The following is a 17,980-nucleotide window of genomic DNA, read 5'->3' on the forward strand; positions in this document are numbered from 1 at the left end:
AGGCAAATACCCTCCTGCTATTAAAATGTGTGTTATTGGTTTAGCACACATGTCAAAGCAATTATGTGCTTGGTTAGGCATGTGCATTTTATGGTCATTTAATGGAGATCATGCAGGGGAAGAGAAGAGGGGGTTGGGAGCATTCCAGCACATTGTGTTTGCTAACCGTGACCTAGTCCAGGAAAGAGTGTTTGTAGAAAACCTAGTTATGGCATCTTATCTAGGACACTGGTTTACTTTTGTTTGTATTGCTTAGTTTTAATTTTGTGTAAAGGCCTAAACCTGTTATACTGGTCTTGGAGCAACTGACATAAAATAAGCTACAATTTAATATATCTGTGTCACAGCATGTTTTGGTTTTTAGATGTGCAATTGATGTCCCCACACTAACTAGGACTTTCACTTACTGCCAGTAAATGTGTTTTTGTCTCAGTGTGTGTCGTAATAGTAGAGATTTGGTGAAACCTGGAAAATCCTCAGTATTTTTGGCAAGCTGTAATGATTTAAGTGTGGTTTTCCAATGTTACACAATCTGCCACAGTTGATCCAACGATTTCCCAGAAGAAGGCATAGTTGCAACTGTGCCATAATATTTCCCAGCCTCCACCAAACACACACAGTTATCGACAAACACAGAGTCTGCACAGAGAAATCTTTCCCTGAGCCCCCTGCCAGCAGGGACACAGATACCTCCCACCTTTTGGCATGGAGTTTCCCAGTTTAAACTGACCTCACCCTGAGGAATGGGAGGGGAAGGGCCAATATAAAACTGACTAAAGCTGGAAATATCTGTCAGTCTTTTGGGTAATGAGTTAGAAGAGCAGACACATTGGCTTGAGGGGCAGACCCTTCATTTGCTGACACTTTTTTCCAGATGCAGCAACAAGAGCTATTATTTTGAAGACTATTATTTTCTTACATCTGACTTGACCCTGGACACATTCTACATTTTGACAGAAAAGTTGGTGGAGTGTTTTGTTGTGTCAGAACCACAGGAGATATCATCACTGTTTGTGTGAGACTGTGGCCATGTCGGTTGACAGCAGCGTGTCGAAGGAGGTGAAGCCAGAGAGCGTTTTGATGTGTCCTCTGGGCACCACAGCTGCCCCTGAGCAAAGGCTGCTGTGTATCTTTGGGACTGGAGACCTTGGGCGATCTCTGGGCCAGCGTCTGCTCCAGTGTGGCTACAGGGTGGTGTATGGCAGCCGCCGACCTAACAGCTGTGGCCCCTTGCCTCGGGGAACTAAGGTACAACACATTGCATGACGTCTGGATCAACTTCTCTTTGATGATTGTATTGGTTGTAATCGACAGCTGATCCTTCAGGAAATGTGTTGCATGATGCTCCTAAACCAACTCAAATAACTTTGTTGATACAAGTCAAAGTGCATACACAGGTTTGGGAAGAATAAAACAATGTTTTTGAGTGTCATATGAGCTGATCAAGGTCACTGATAAAGTGTGTGTTCATGTCTGTCTGCCCATGTCGCTGTGATTTGTGTTAATCTGTTGCGGGATATGTGCATGACCAGTGAACTGAGCATGTAATAATATTAATAATAGGTGTTTTTCATCATGAAATGGCCATGCCTGACAATAATGTTTGTGTGTGTTGTGCAGGCGATGAACCACGAGGCAGCTGCCATGTCAGCCACTCTGGTGTTTGTTTGTGTTCACAGAGAAAACTATGACTTCATGGAGGCTCTTGCTCCTCAGCTCAATGGGAAGGTAACTTATTGTACAGTCAGATGCTTGTGTTTAACACAGCAGTTGGTCAATTTCTGACTTTTTATCCACTCTGCTATTTACATCGATTGGAAGGTGCTGGTGGACGTCAGCAACAACCTCAAGAAGAATCTATACCCAGAGTCCAATGCTGAGTATCTGCAGAGGTGAGTGGGAAATCAGGCAATAATATAATTACCTCAAATATTGGGAACTCATGGATCATGATCATCATCAACAACTGGTGGCACATCAAACGACACAGTTTGTTGTTTGATGTCCAGGCTGATCCCTGGAGCTCACGTGGTGAAGGCTTTTAACACCCTGTCTGCCTGGTCCCTGCAGAACGGACCCTCGGATGCCAACAGACAGGTAGTGAATGTGTTGTGATGTTGTGATTTGTTAAAACAATATTTTGTAGTGGATTTAACACTTGCAAAGATTGTAAAAGCACCTTTTTATTCTGCTTTTCAGGAATATTTGTTGTGATAGTGACATGTCTCTTCTTGGATATAAACTATTGTTCAAATTGTTCTTCTTCCCACTGCAGAACTACAAGCATTTTCTAATGTTAGGATGTGTCCGCACAGTGGGGCGTTGATCAATAACTTAAAAAGAATTGTCTCTTTCAGAACGGAAACCATTTCAGTCCAAATTATATTATCAACTCATTTTGAAGTTTGAATCAAACAAAATCCAAGTTAAAGAAGCCAAATCTGAGGCGCCAGCCTCGTGTCTTTGCTATGAATGCCATCTCTGATGTATCCTTGAATCAATTAACTCCACAGTCTCTCTTAGATCTAAGCTCGCCATCACATGCTTTTCTCACTCCCTCTGTACTGCAAAGCTGCAGCATATGTGGATTTTTCGGTTTCATTTTGATCTTGTTGTGCAATCCCAGAGGACTGTAAAAACGTGTGTGTGTGTGTTGTGGGGGTGTATGTTTATGTATGTGTGAGTTGGTGTATTTGGAGCACAATCTGCATGATCACATGTGTTGACTGAGAATTGTTGTTCGTTTTTACCTGCTTTATTCAGCTAAATTTAGTATTTCATTTTGAAAGCTTCTCCAAGTACCTTTATGTTTAATCCTCTGGAGTCAAAACCATCCTTTCATCATTGCGTGTGCAAATACATAATAATAAATGCATAAACATGAAATAATAAAGACATATACTGCTTACATGGGGCATTTCAAGTGTTTTTAAAAGCCATGGGTTGTTTTGAATTGCTCCAGGTGTACCTGTGTGGGAACAGCGTCCAGGCAAAGCAGGCAGTAGAAGAGATGGCCACCAAACTGGGCTTTGCTGCTCTGGATAGAGGGTCTCTGTCAGCGGCTGGAGAGCTGGAGGACTTTCCTCTGCAGCTGTTCCCAGAGTGGAGGTTGCCTCTACGCGTGGCTGTCGGCCTCACCGCCTTCTTCTTCTTCTACTTACTTATGAGAGATGTTGTTTACAAGTATGTTGAACAAGGGAAAGACACCTCCTTCAGAATCATGGTGTCCCTGGCCAACAAGGTAAAGACTGTTTGGTGTGTGAATTTGTGTTTGCCCTTGAAAGTAACCTTTAGTGGGGCAGGTTGTTCTCATAGTAACCACTTCTGTGTTAATCCATCTTTCAGGTGTTTCCCATTGTGTCTCTCATCATGCTGGCTCTGTGTTACCTGCCTGGTGTCATAGCTGGCTTCCTTCAGCTCTACAGAGGAACCAAGTACAGGTAAGGAATAAAATAAGGATGGGTGAACTGTAATTCAGTTCACCCATCATATTATGATCATATGATTTCCAATATATTTCAATCCTACAATTTAAAGATTGCTTGTTCTAGGCGTTTTCCTGACTGGTTGGATCGCTGGATGCTGTGCAGGAAACAGATAGGACTGATAGCACTTGGCTTTGCTTTTCTACATGTTTTGTACACTCTCGTCATCCCCATAAGGTCTGTAAGAGGTGTACACTGATACTCTTTTTTATTAAATATCCGAAAATTGTGCTTTTTCATTCTGGTTGTAAAACCGAAACAAATAATGACAACTTCAACTTAGAGGTAGTCATTACATATATGAAGACCCTGGTTTTTTTGTACTGGTTACTTTCTTTTATCCAAATATGTGTGTCACTATCTTCCACAGATATTATGTGAGATTCAGGATTGCTGAAAATACCATCTCACAGGTAAGACATAGATATTATAGCTATAAAATATGTGTGTTTGATAAATCTAAAGCTTTGTGTTTGCATCAAAAAGAACAACAATATACAAAAATAAAATCAGATGATTTTGCATGATGCTGTTTTGTTTTAGTACAGAAACGGTACAACTATAACCATCTCTCTGTCTTGTTTACTTCCCCTTTAAGATCAGGGAGAACAAAACGTCAGTGTTTGACACCACAACGGCCTGGCGTGCAGACTCTTACTACTCTATGGGGATTCTGGGATTTGGCCTGTATATCCTGTTGGGAATAAGCTCTCTCCCCTCCGTCAGCAATGCTCTCAGCTGGAGAGAGTTCAGCTTCATACAGGTAGATACTGGCATGTCTGTCTGAATCATATGATATGTGGGTATCTGGATGTGTTAGTGTGTGAGCTTCAGTTGCTGTGCAGGATGCTTCACAGCTGCCAATATTTGGCTGAATTCTGCATCCTGTTTACGCAGTAAAAATACTGGTGGTTAAACTGGAGGAATGCAGTTTTTTTTTACAGTTTCCACTGGTGCTGGCCTCATGGTCACCCAAGTCATCTTCCAAACAGCTTTTCCCTTGTTTGTGCTGGGTGTTTTTACAAGATCTTTAAATAACCGATGCAAACCTAACATGAAAATGCTGCTATTGTATTCTGTTCACATCTTCAAAACTTTAAAAAAAAGTACATGTGTTTACTGTACACTCTCAAATTGCCTTTGCACGTAAATTTTACACTAATATTTTAATTATAAAAACTTCACACCCTTCTCACCCTTTGTAGCCAAGAAATTTCACATGCACTCTCAGTCCACATAAAGTAATATTGAATGAAGGAAAAACAAGCACTTTGTTGGTTATTATAGCCATTTTGATGATATTTCATGAATCAGCTCCTGATAAAATTACCAAACAAGCTCATTGGGAAACATAATTTGAGACAACTGATTGTCTCACCTCTACACTGTGCCCTTGAAAAGCTGCAAATGACAACCAGATTGATGATTCAGTTAACACAGAGATACATGTTCATAATATTAAATAGGCTGTGTGTGTATCCGCACAATTTGCCCACTGGAAGTACACATAGGGTGTGAATGTGTGTACATGTGCAGAGAACCTACTGGACTTTTAAAGTTTGTGAAAAAAGGCAGAAAAAATATCCGCAACAATATCACCTCATGTACCTTAGATTTTCCATCATTCCTTAGGTTTTTCTTTTGAAGTTTACCTCTTCTTCCACTTTGACCAATCAAAAATTAAATCAGCCAAATTATAAGAAGCAATCGCATTCATAAATGTAACTGGGTCATACCAAGCTAATTTTCTCATTCCACAACCCTCCCTTTACTCCAACCCAAATTAGAACAGTGCTTTAAATGTTAAGTTATTCATCAAATGTAATTTGGGAGGCATACATCATCCGTCCCCACAGTCCTTAGGTTCAGATCATTTGTGTGGACTGAATCTACGTGCCTGTAATGCACCTTCTACAATGGTTGAATTATATCAATTTACGTAACACTTATGCTCAAAGCAGATTTGTATGTCAAAAGCTTGTCTTTGTAATGATTAGAGCCTATTACAATATAATGACTTCTATGTTTATATTGTAAATATGTGAATCTGCGATTATCTAACAGTTTTTTCTCTCTTCTAGTCTAAGCTGGGATACCTGACGGTGTTCTTCTGTACTTTTCACACTTACCTGTACGGCTGGGACAGGTTCCTTCATCCCAATACGTACAAATGGTTCACTCCTCCGGGCTACCTCCTATCTCTGGTGGTGCCCTCTGTGTTGATTGTGCTCAAGCTGCTGCTCCTCCTACCCTGCGTGGACCGCAGCCTCACACGCATTCGACAGGGCTGGGAGAGAACGGATCCAGAAGACGGCAGTGAGAAAGCTCTGCTAACGTAGAGATCATCACAATAACAGACGCAAAACAATTTGAATTGAGAAAAACACAACGAGATCCCAGTTAAATGCCTTTCAAAGCGTTATCATTAGGTAACCCTGGCACATTGTTCTGGAGGTTATGGATCCAAGCCTGTACAATTGAAACTATTGTTCTGCTTATGAAACTCCTTTCAGTCTCTCTTGATGTGATCATCCTGAAATTGCTCCAATTGTTCACATAGTTTCTCAATAGCACTGAAGGCTTTCATTAGTTAAACAAATACGTTGAACACTAGAGAATCACAGACAGAAACATAAAAGCAGCCTTGCAACAGAGAGTTAAATGTTTTTCTGATACCCGTGTACAGGGAAAGGGTCCAACTTTGTTGTTTATTACCCTTACATTAGCAGCAACACGTTTCACTTGACTTCATACAGTACGTTCTATCAACCTTCATCTAGAGTTCTTGGCCGGTTATGTATATCGGATTTACTTTGTATCTTTTTTGTATATTTCAATTGTTGGATCTATTGTTATTTTGTATTAATGTTTCTATATGTCAACTGTAACCACATTTGAATAAACTGTGTAACCCAACAACATTGTTTTTCTCTCTTTCTCCCTCCTGTATGTACCATAACATAACCTGTTAGCATATTTAGACTTATACCTTTTGTCTCTCTGCAGCAGAAAGGTGACTATTCTCAGCAGTTCAAGTTTAGCCATTCATCTCGGCGTCATTTATTAGATGCACACTCTGGTCAAGACACTTGAGGACTGAACAAGAAGGGGCGTGACTCCAACTGTCATATACCCCAGGTAGTGACATCACAATCATGTGCCACAGCGCTACACAATGAACACAGTAGTAGTCGCAGCTACTTATACAAACAATATGGTACACAGTATTACATGGAGTCATACAATATACAATATACATGTCTCTGTATGTTATACCTCAACAACCTCATTCTGTCTGAAAGCTCACTCAAACTCTGAGGGTTTTCCCCTGCTGACTCGAGTGCGCTCTGTCTAGTCGTCTTGGTCTGATCCCTCCAGGGTTCGTCTCTCCGGCTGATCTGATGCTGTTCTCCAGGAAACATTCGCTTTGAGCTGCAGGCTTCTCCCCAGTCACTACAGGATCTCATCACATCAGTGGAGAGAGGAGCGTGCAGACTCCTCCATCACTGAAGTCCTCTGGATACAATATGAAGATGTTACAGTACAGATAGGCCTTTGATGGTGTGGTACATTGATTTATTTGAGTTGATCATGAAAGGAGAAAAGAGAGCAGAGAACTGAGGGCTGGCAGTTTTTAGATACACATGATCAAGCATCGATCTATAAAATCGGTAAAGGGGGCGTGCACCAATATTGAGTATGTTGTCACATTCAGGATTATTGCATTCTTAACACAGGGCACAGACACAAACATACATCTGTGATGCAGAAAGACGGGAGGGAAAAAAGGGAAAGAAGAAAAGATTCGTTAAGCAAAATATATTTTTTTAATTCTGTTTATTCCCCATATAAAAACAATTAAAATTGGAGAAGTTAAGGATAATAATACATGTAATAAATCTTATTTTAAAGTGCTTTCCCACTAAATGAAATGCCTTCACAGAACCCGGCTGCTATTGGATTTTACAGTGGTAAGTCAAGTCATAAATTTGACGAGTAAACATTTTTCAATGATCAGGGTGCAAAGTTATACCATGATAGAACATTATTGCAAATGTAGGTCATTAGATACGTAATTTGGGGCAATATCTTATATCACACTTGTTTTAGGCTTTAATCACTAACAGTCTCACAAAAGGTTGTTGTGGCACTTTGGTGATAAAGCATCTACAGTCAAAGCTGTTTAGATCTCTCCAGAGGGATACATACAGTAGGAGACATCTTCCACATGTCGAATTCAACATATGCAGGACCAGCCTTACAGGCTTCTACCTCGTTTTTCTATCAGTGATAAGATCTATATTTTTTTAAAAGTAGATGTTTTAGATGTTTCACTTTGAGATGCACACCCATGTCAGTTTTTTCTCATCTCTCACATTTATTTTCCAGCAAATAACTTGCAGCCCATTGATTGTAATAAATAAAGATGTGATCCCAAAAAATGTATAGGTCTTTCACCAACATAAAAAAAATAACATAATTTTGTAATAAATGATATACAAGTCTGATCTCAAATGCATCTTTCACTCTTATCTTTAGATTTGTCAGATAAAACATTGACCTTCCCACAACAAACCAACATGTAATACTCAATACCTCAAGACAGGATTTCAGTGTTTTAATTGTCTGTCTCAGGTAGAGTTCATAGTTTAAAATTAATGACAGAACCAACAGAGTCTCCAATTGTGAAAGGGCAGCATGATCATTTATTTTCAATGCCTACGGGTCCATTACAGACCTCAGCAGAAACCACTTTCTTTTCTCTCTGCTTACACACCGTGCTGAAAATGTCTCCCTAATCTTCAGGCACGCCACTGTAGTGCTCCTGAAGGCAACTCAAGGCCTGACTCCTCCCCCAAACACCCCCCTCATTAGAGCAGGGTATAAAATGCACCTGGGTCCCTTGGCTCTCCTTTCATGGTCGGTGGTACAGGTAGGCTGCATGACTAAAATGTAGGATATTTTGTCTCGTTTCTTCTAGTATTTTATGCTTACTTGCTGTTTCCTTGCAGATTCCTGAAGCTCAGCAAGGTTCTAAAACCTCTTCCTGTGGTGAGGTAGAACCTGAATTGTTTGTATGCCACATGGAGAGCCATTTGTAACCTTCATTTAACTATTGCTTTTAGGTTCACCTGCTGCTGTTTTGTTCTCTTGACTTAGTTACTTTTGTTTATGCCGTTAACCCATTTTGTTTTGCTTAGTTTTGTTTGTTTACTATGTTTTGGTTGATTTTGTATTTTGATTAGTTTTGCATTTGTCTTACACTTATACTTTTCCTGTTTATCAGTACTTAACCAACTGGGATCATTTTTGTTTAACCTTGTTACAGTTTGTTTTTATTTTAGTCGAGCTGATTGCCGGTCAATGGGGGGTGCTAGTCACCCTCACGGTTTGTTGTGGTGAAGAGCACCGGGGGAGCACGCGTGAGCGACCTGTCTGCTGTGTGTGGTTTGCTGTGACTGCACCAGAGGCCTGTACTACGAAGCCGGTTTAACCTAACCTGGATATGTTTGAGTTAGCTGCTTGGCCTAATCCAAAACACACGCGCTCTCGCTAAGCGGTCCTACGACGCGGGTTATCAAGTGGATCGCTCAAGCCAGCCGTTGCCTATCTACTGTAGTTAGGTGCGTGACTGCGCGTTCACATGAAAGGGGTGGTATTTGGAGCATTCGACCAATAAAACATGGACAAAAGTACTGGCAGCGCGTCATACTTCCTGAATGAAAAGTCAACTATAATATTAGACATATGAAGAAGTTAACCTGTTAAGCCCCAAGCCTGTTTTTCAGGGCTCAGGCTCGAAAATGACATTTCCAGAACAAATGACCATAACTACACTTCTAAAAGGGGAAAATTAATAATATTTTTTCTCAAAGTAATGATAAATATAGAAGTTTTTTATTTTAAAGAAAATTCAGATTGAACATATTAAAAAAACTGTAAATTATAGTGTCCGTCCAAAAATTATGTTTTACTTATAGTTAATTATAATTATGTTTTACTTATAGTGAAAACTCCCCTTGGATGATGGGTTAGTAGACTAAAAGGTACTAGGTCATTTGAGTGGAAATAGGCGCTTTTGCTGTTTCTCTGGAACCCATTGGTTGATTTTGATGATTGACATCTCTTTTTAACCGTTAGAGCCAATAGAATTGAATGGGAATTTCCACATACACACCAACGTTACCATTGAGAAGTGGGGGCTATGCTCTGAAATCTGAAAACTTAAAACTAGGTTTATTGCTGATGGTTTATCAGAAATAATTTCAAAGTGACACAGACACATTGGATTAACCTATGGATTTACCTTCAGCAGCGTTTTATCGTGGTAATGCCATTGAAGACAACTTTTGATCAGACAACAACAGAGGTAAGACATATTGCTAGCTAATTCATTTCTGCTATTTCTGTGGCGGCGCTCATGCCAGGAGCACGTGCCCCCACAACCCAACCAGACCAGCAGATTAGCTCGAACGGTACCTCAGCACACCCGTTAAGGTAAATGACCTAGCTACTGCATTACAAAATCATCCTGATAAACAGTTTTTACTTTCTTATCAATGGCTTCACTCACGGTTTCCACCCAGGTATAGAAATACTCCATCTCACATCTGCCGCAACCTTCAGTCTGCTTTAACCCTTTGGAGTCCTGGGCTAATTTGGCCGTTTTCGCATACTTTTGATTTGTCTTACTAAACCCCATTAAGAAATGTTTGGCATGTCAATGTTTGGCATCTTTTTTTTTAAGGACAACCTCACCTATATAACCTGATAGTTATTTCTTTCATTTTGAGATACTATATGAACATTTTGGACCCAAAATCACAAAAAAAAAAACGTAAAAACAGATTTTGAAAATGATATTATTTTTCATATAGGTAACACAAACATACACAACGAAACCATTTGAAAGCTGGAAATATATACATGGGATGTCACTATGATAATGTGAAAGTTTGATTGAGGTAGCATGAACCTATATACAAATTTTATGAACAAATAACAGGTGTATCCATAGGCTTTTTTCCCCTCATTTCTCAAGTTCGGTCAACAGTGACACAGTAGGCACAACAAAACATTTAAAAGCTTAAATAATGTACATGGGATTTCATTCTGATAAGGAAAAAGTGTTATTATAAATATAATACAAATATATATATACACATTATGTACAAAGATCTGTTTTTTCTTTCTTTATCTATGCCACGCTTCAAAGCAGTTTATGTCAAATACGACACAGAGGGCAACATCACAGGCTCCTCCTCCTCCATGTCAAAAAACAAGCTTATAGCTGGACTCACGTTCAGAGTTCTCTTCATTATAGTTGAATCGTCAAAACTCTAAATCTATCCAACTACAGGACTGTCTCAGAAAATTAGAATATTGTGATAAAGTTCTTTATTTTCTGTAATGCAATTTAAAAAAAAAAAAAAAAAAAAAAAAGTCATACATTCTGGATTCATTACAAATGAACTGAAATATTGCAAGCCTTTTATTCTTTTAATATTGCTGATTATGGCATACAGCTTAAGAAAACTCAAATATCCTATCTCTAAATATTAGAATATCATGAAAAAGTATACTAGTAGGGTGTTCAACGAATCACTTGAATCGTCTAATTAACTCGAAACACCTGCAAGGGTTTCCTGAGCCTTGAAAAACACTCAGCTTGGTTCAGTAAACTAAATCACAAGTATGGGGAAGACTGCTGATCTGACTGCTGTCCAGAGGACCGTCATTGACACCCTCCATCAGGAGGGTAAGACACAAAAATAAATTTCTCAAAGAGCAAGCTGTTCACAGAGTGCAGTTTCAAAGCACATCCACAAAAAGTCTGTTGGAAGGGGGAAATGTGGCAGGAAACACTGCACAACCAAGAGAGATGACCGCAGCCTTAACAGCATTGTGAAGAAGAGTCGCTTCCAGAATTTGGGGGAGCTTCAAAGACAGTGGACTGAAGCTGGAGTCCAGGTATCAAAAGTCACTGTTCACAGACGTGTCCGGGAAATGGGCTACAATAGCCGTATTCCCATGGTCAAGCCACTTCTGAACTCAAGACAACGGAAGAGGCGTCTGACTTGGGCTAAGGAAAAGAAGCACTGGACAGTTGCACAGTGGTCCAAAGTCCTCTTTTCAGACGAAAGCAAGTTTTGTATTTCATTTGGAAGTCAAGGCGCCAGAGTCTGGAGAAAGGCTGGAGAGGAGCAAAATCCAAGTTGCTTGAAATCCAGTGTGAAGTTCCCACAGTCAGCGATGGTTTGGGGAGCCATGTCAGCTGCTGGTGTTGGTCCACTGTGTTTCATCAAGCCCAGAGTAAATGCAGCTGTGTACCAAGAGATTTTAGAGCACTACATGCTTCCGTCTGCTGAAAAGCTCTATGGAGATGAGGAATTCATTTTCCAGCATGATCTGGCACCTGCCCACAGTGCCAAAACCACCAGTAACTGGTGTACTGACCATGGCATTACTGTCCTCGATTGGCCTGCAAATTCCCCTGACCTGAACCCCATAGAGAATATGTGGGGTATTGTGAAGAAGAAGCTGAAAGACACCAGACCCAACAATGCTAATGAGCTAAAGGCCGCTATTGAAGCATCCTGGGCATCCATAACACCTCAGCAATGCCACAGGCTGATTGCCTCCATGCCACGCCGCATTGATGCAGTAATCCGTGCAAAAGGATTCCCAACCAAGTACTGAGTGCATTAATGGACATTTTCAAATGTTTGATTGTGTTTTGCTGTTATAAATCTTTTTTTTTTACTTGGTCTGAGGAACTATTCTAATTTTTTGAGATAGGATTTTTGAGTTTTCTTAAGCTGTATGCCATAATCAGCAATATTAAAATAATAAAAGGCTTGCAATATTTCAGTTGATTTGTAATGAATCCAGAATGTATGACATTTTTGTTTTTTTAATTGCATTACAGAAAATAAAGAACTTTATCACAATATTCTAATTTTCTGAGACAGTCCTGTATATCTAAATTCTCAATGTTTGTCTGTCACTTTACTTCAATCGCAGTCTCCCGCCGTCTCTCTTCGTCTCCCGCCGCCTGCCTTCGTATATCTTCGTCTCTCTCCATTTCCCGCCGCCTCTCTTTGGTTCCCGCCGTCCCTCTTCGTCTCTTTTCGTCTTGCTTCGTATCACTCCGTTTACCTGATTACCTCACCCCCTCCCTGGTAAATACTCCTCCTCAATCCTGGTTATGGCTAGAAAGGATCCGTCTTATGTAAAACTCTAATATAAGATATAAAATAGGTATAATATATATATATATATATATATATATATATATATATATATATATATAATAATAGGTATATATATTTTGGGTTTATAGAGTACCCTATGATAATGTGCATTCACATTATAACTATTTCAACATGAAAACTTTAAATTCTGTTGATTCAGCGAAAAGCACTTTTTATGGGATAACGCCTTTTTACATTATAAGATACTCAGGCCAAAAAAAGCAGAAGTAGATTAAGGAAGGAAACACAGATACAGAGACAGAAATGGGGAAGTGCACAAAAGTCAGTGCACAAAACTCCGAATCGTACTCAAGCTGAACACAACATCAAGACACAGATTTAAAGGTAAGATTGGCATAAGAATTTACATTTTCTATTACATGTAAACTTTTTTTTCGATAACCTTCTCCAACTTTGTTTGTGTGAGCAATCCAAGTTAATCCAGATGGAAATACTTGGTCGTTTCTGGAAGACACTATCAACTCAAAAGTGCTCTTTTATTAGTAACAAAAAACAATGTGTTTTTTCATGTTGTCTTTTAATTAGATGATGTGTTTGCTGGTGTTGCTGATGCTGGCATCATGTGCTGCGAGTCCTCAAGGTAAAACATAATCTTCATTTAAAAGATGGAATGCCAAAAGTCAATATAGGAGTTTGTAGCACTCTGTGGCCATTTACCTTTAACACACCAACAGAACAGTAACTATCACAGTATTATGTTTTCATATAAATACAATGGTATTATGATTTCACAACTGACTTTCAATCAGGAACTAATTACTCCATTTACCTTATATAAACGAGTGAAATAGAAACTGGATGAGACAATAAGCAAACCAAAAAGCTAAGTGGAGTTTCAAAAAGGCTTTTATGAACCATTAAGGTCCGAAGCTGTCGTCCTACTGTCAGTTGGCGATTTCACATATGAATGCAGAATGTGTTTATAATCTTTAACGTACCATTAGTAGTGGCTCTCTTTGTATAGTTTTTTCCTAAGTTTTCAAGCATCTAAAATGTACTTTCTCAAAGTTGCCTAATTTTTTTATGATGCAATCGTCCTGATTTATTGTAGGGTCAAATATTTATTAAATTCATCCAATGTTATGGTGAGAACAATTTATGTATTCAAGTATTTAAACTGATAATGTACTTAGTCAACTTATATCTTTAACTTCTTGCTGGAAAAGATACAAAAAACAAGTAATTCTAAGTTTACTCCCTCTGTTAAGATCTTTCAGGTAAAATGTTTACCTTCCCACAACAAACCAACACGGCTCGTGTGACGCTGACAACATCAACTGTGAGCTTTAACGCTGCAACCGTCTGTCACAGGTAACAGTGAATTCGCGAAATGCATTGCATAAAACAATCCACTGAGTCTTTGACTGTGAAATATATGATGCATTTCGCTGTAAATTACTGCTTTATTTTATTGCTTTATTTTATTGCCATCTAACTATATTTTATTACAGTGTCCTTAAATATTGTTTGTTTTATATTAGACTTGTTTGATATGGAGATGTTTTGTTTTATATTTTATGTATGCACCATGACATCAAGTCAAATTCCTCGTATGTGTGAACCTACCTGGCAATAAACCCGTTTCTGATTCTGATGTCCATGTAATGCCCACAGGTCCTTCACAGACCTCAAAAGAGACCACATCCTTTTCTCTATGGCAACACGGACTAATTCCAATGCCTTCCTGGTTTTCTGGGATTCTACAAACAAGGAGATGGAGCCTCATATCAAGGATACAAAGAAAGAATATGGAGGGTGTGATTACAAGCTAGGCATGTGGCACTCTATTTGTTCCACATGGGACTCTGTGACTGGACTAGTGCAGGTATGGTGTGATGGACGACCTTCCAGTAGGACATTTGTCACCAGTGGAGCAATCAGTGGAAGCACAATAACTATTTTAGGACAGGTACGGTTAATTTTGTTTAAACTAATACTGTATATCCTAATGTTTGACTTGTTGTGGTTCTCTAGTCTATAGAGTTCAACTGAAATATTGTACAATTTAGCTTTAATCGACTGTCTCTCAAACCTCTATAATTTGCAGGAGCAGGATTCCCATGGTGGAGGATTTGACTTAAAGCAGTCTTTTGTTGGCATGATGTCTGATGTCCACATGTGGGACTACACCCTCTCCGCCTGTGAGATCCAGAAGTACGTGGATGAACTAAACTTCACTCCGGGGAATGTGCTCAACTGGAGCGCGCTGGATTTCCAGATCACCGGAAGAGTGCTGACAGAAGACAAACAAATGACCTGTCACTAAACTTGTAAAGTTTGAAAAAGTGAATGCTTTAATTTCTGATTAAACCTAATGAAGTCAGCATGTTAAAGAGTTTTTGATGGTTCAGATACATTTTTTCCTGCCTGTGCTAGACTGAGCAAAACATTACTCCAAGGTTCAGCTCAGGCTACAACAAGGTCTGTGTAGTCTAGAGTTACCCGAACCATGTTTCTTTTGACACCATATTTTTCAATAAATGTGTTCTACAAAAGTTTTGCTTCATTTCCAGTGTAGAGATAACGAATGATTATTCTGACCCCCAGACACACATATAGGGCTCAAGGAAGAAATGAACCCAAATGCACAAATTATAAGCAAGTTAAAGTAAAAGGTATGTTTACTTTGTCGTTGAACACTTAAGTGCTTTGTCACAGGAAAACAAAAGGACGTGGTCATGAGAAATATGTTTGGGTGCTAAAGGCAGGGAACACAGTTACAGGGGCCTTACTGTAGATGAGGATGTAACGGGAAGAATGTGGTTTGGAGGTCACGTGACATGCAAGACTGGAAGAAAACCAGCAGATTGGCAACTGATTAAAAAGTTAACATGTTTGTGTTAAGACTTAAAAAGACTACAAACCTTTGGAAAAGTAAAGATGTTTTGTTTAACATTTGTCTAAGATTACGTATGTCTTTCAACAACGAACATTTCAAAAGGCCATATTGATTTATCTTCAAAATATCATATTCAGAAGTGTATTACAAGGTGCAGAGAAACAGTTCTCAAATGAACGTCAATCTGCCCTTGAGTTTTCTTGCTAAATGACCACATGTGTACAATGCTTTTGGTGATATTCAAACAGAGAGTAATCAGGGCATCTGTACCCAGACATTTAAACAAACTACCACTTGGCCCACAGCACATGTTTTGTAAAGTTCAGTGTTCATCCCCACTAGTTATTTCGGTTTTTAAAATAAAGGCAGAGATGCTGCTCCATGACTGCTGTGTATTATACCCTGACAACTTCATATAGAGATAATATTGTGCTGTGGAGCTGTCAGCTTGTTTGAAAGGTCATTTGCCCCCTACTGGCCAACAAGTGATAAATACAGCTTTAATTAAAATAGTTTTTTGTTTACGTTATAGTATAAACATGTTCATTCAATCAGACAGCAATACCTTGTAGTAACTCCCTTATATGTAATAGGCCTTTACTAAAATCCTACATTTCCTCCGTGTTTTATCAGTTCTCCCAGTTCTTTGTTAGTAAATCAAACACACTCCCATGGACTTCTAATTGTTCATGCAAGTTATTCTATGCAGAGAGATATCGGCAGTCTCTCAACTTGTAAAACTGCTAATCTTTCCCATGGTTCTTGAGAAGAAACCGACAGAGATTGAGGTTGCGTTCGGATAGTTTAAAAATCAGCTCCTAAGTTCTAACCCTATCTCCTATTCCTTGACCTCTGAGTGAAACGTCACGGGGTTAAGGGCAAGTGGATAGGAGAATTCAAAAGGATTTAGGAGAAGAGACTGCGGTACTTTAGAGAATCCGACTGCATTTTCACTATCCGACGTGTTTATGATGCGCCAGCGGACGTCATTTTGTGCGTCTGCTGCTGTGGGGAAACTATGGAAACTACAGTTTTCTATCCAGCGGACTACAACATGGATGTATAATAAGAACGACGGACTCATCTAGAGACTGCACCGTGCTCTGATGCTGTTGCTTTATGCTTTATGAACAACAGAGAAACATATTCTTCATGACCAAAGTTGTAATTGAAATAAAAAAGTGAAACTTATGCTCATCACCCTCTCCCTCCGGTCCACATTAATACAAATGATCCCAATACGTATGATTGGATGAACTATGAAAAGATCTTAAAATCAATACAAATGTATTTATTATAAACGTTAGTCCTTAACACCTATCACTGTGTATATCACCATTCAAACATCTTTTAAAAGTTGAACAAACCCCACACAGCTCAATGAAATGTTGACTTTATTTGATCATTTCAGTAAAAACTAACGTTCATATTTCTCTTTTTTATTATAATACTGATGAACGTTAAAAACAAAGCACTTTGGCAACTTACCACATACGTTTTAAAATGCTTAATAAGCACCGTAACTTTCATGATATAATTTCTCCGTGATAATCGTTTGTGTCCGTGAACGGCCGACTGTTGTGTGACGTGAAATGCTGCGGCTGCAAGGCATTGTGGGGCAGCATTTTTTCTCCTCTCCTTTCGGTTAGGGAGGTCCAGTGGTTCCTAAGCTAAAGGAGGTTATAAAGGAAGTTTGAAACCTCCTTTCCTATCATTCTAGAGAATTTGAACGGCACTTATCATGGCTGCCACTGAGGGACTTCCGGGTCATTTCACTCGGTTAGGAAGGTTCCTAAGCTAAATGGACTATTCGACTGCAGCCCCAGCCTTTCTGTACCTCTTCAAATCATTAGCAAAAGTAAAACAACAACCATTTCCTCATCAAATTAGGATGCCCATTAGCTTTTGTAATGAATACACTATACTTTGATTCTCCTGTTGAATCAATTTAGTATTTTGTTCTGCATATGAACTCTAAAGAGTCTCTTGTGTTAAACTAGGAGGTTCCTGATGAAATGTAGGCCAACAATTATCACAGCGTGCAATTAACTTGTAGTTAATTCCTCTGCAGTTGACTGCCGTTTCTCTACATGAATTGGAAACTTTTATCAGTAATTTACCCATCTAAATTCATAAAAACTGACACATACAATATGTATACCACTCCACAAGAGTCACAAGAAATTAAATAATAATATTTATAGCTGGAAATAATTGGTTTTCTGCATGTCCATGTGTCTTTGTAATTAAATGTATGAATACTCTTGGTTTAGGAGTGGGAGTAGTGAGAGTTTTGCATGTATTTAGTCATAAACTGAAGTATAATGACAATATACAAATACTTAAAAAAACAATACTCTTAGAGCAAATAAAAAAGTATT

General features: G+C 39.0%; 2 protein-coding genes across 2 annotated transcripts; both read left to right on the plus strand.

Moving 5' to 3' along the window:
- The first annotated feature begins 785 nt into the window (after positions 1–785).
- LOC307013857 (metalloreductase STEAP4-like) lies at positions 786–6,404 on the plus strand. The gene is made up of 10 exons (XM_079641406.1): positions 786–1,248; positions 1,621–1,728; positions 1,822–1,892; positions 2,010–2,097; positions 2,963–3,241; positions 3,346–3,440; positions 3,552–3,662; positions 3,856–3,898; positions 4,084–4,248; positions 5,567–6,404. The coding sequence occupies exons 1-10, from the start codon at positions 1,030–1,032 to the stop codon at positions 5,822–5,824; spliced, it is 1,437 nt and encodes a 478-aa protein (XP_079497532.1). The 5' UTR covers positions 786–1,029; the 3' UTR covers positions 5,825–6,404.
- A 6,577-nt stretch (positions 6,405–12,981) lies between these two features.
- On the plus strand, positions 12,982–15,255 carry LOC307045871 (C-reactive protein-like). The gene is made up of 5 exons (XM_079691868.1): positions 12,982–13,084; positions 13,286–13,340; positions 13,969–14,071; positions 14,375–14,669; positions 14,808–15,255. Exons 2-5 carry the CDS (start codon positions 13,286–13,288, stop codon positions 15,024–15,026), a joined length of 672 nt encoding a protein of 223 aa, XP_079547994.1. The 5' UTR covers positions 12,982–13,084; the 3' UTR covers positions 15,027–15,255.
- The last annotated feature ends 2,725 nt before the right edge of the window (positions 15,256–17,980 follow it).

Source organism: Notothenia rossii (assembly GCF_949606895.1).
Source record: "Notothenia rossii genome assembly, chromosome: 7".
Lineage (NCBI taxonomy): Eukaryota > Metazoa > Chordata > Actinopteri > Perciformes > Nototheniidae > Notothenia > Notothenia rossii.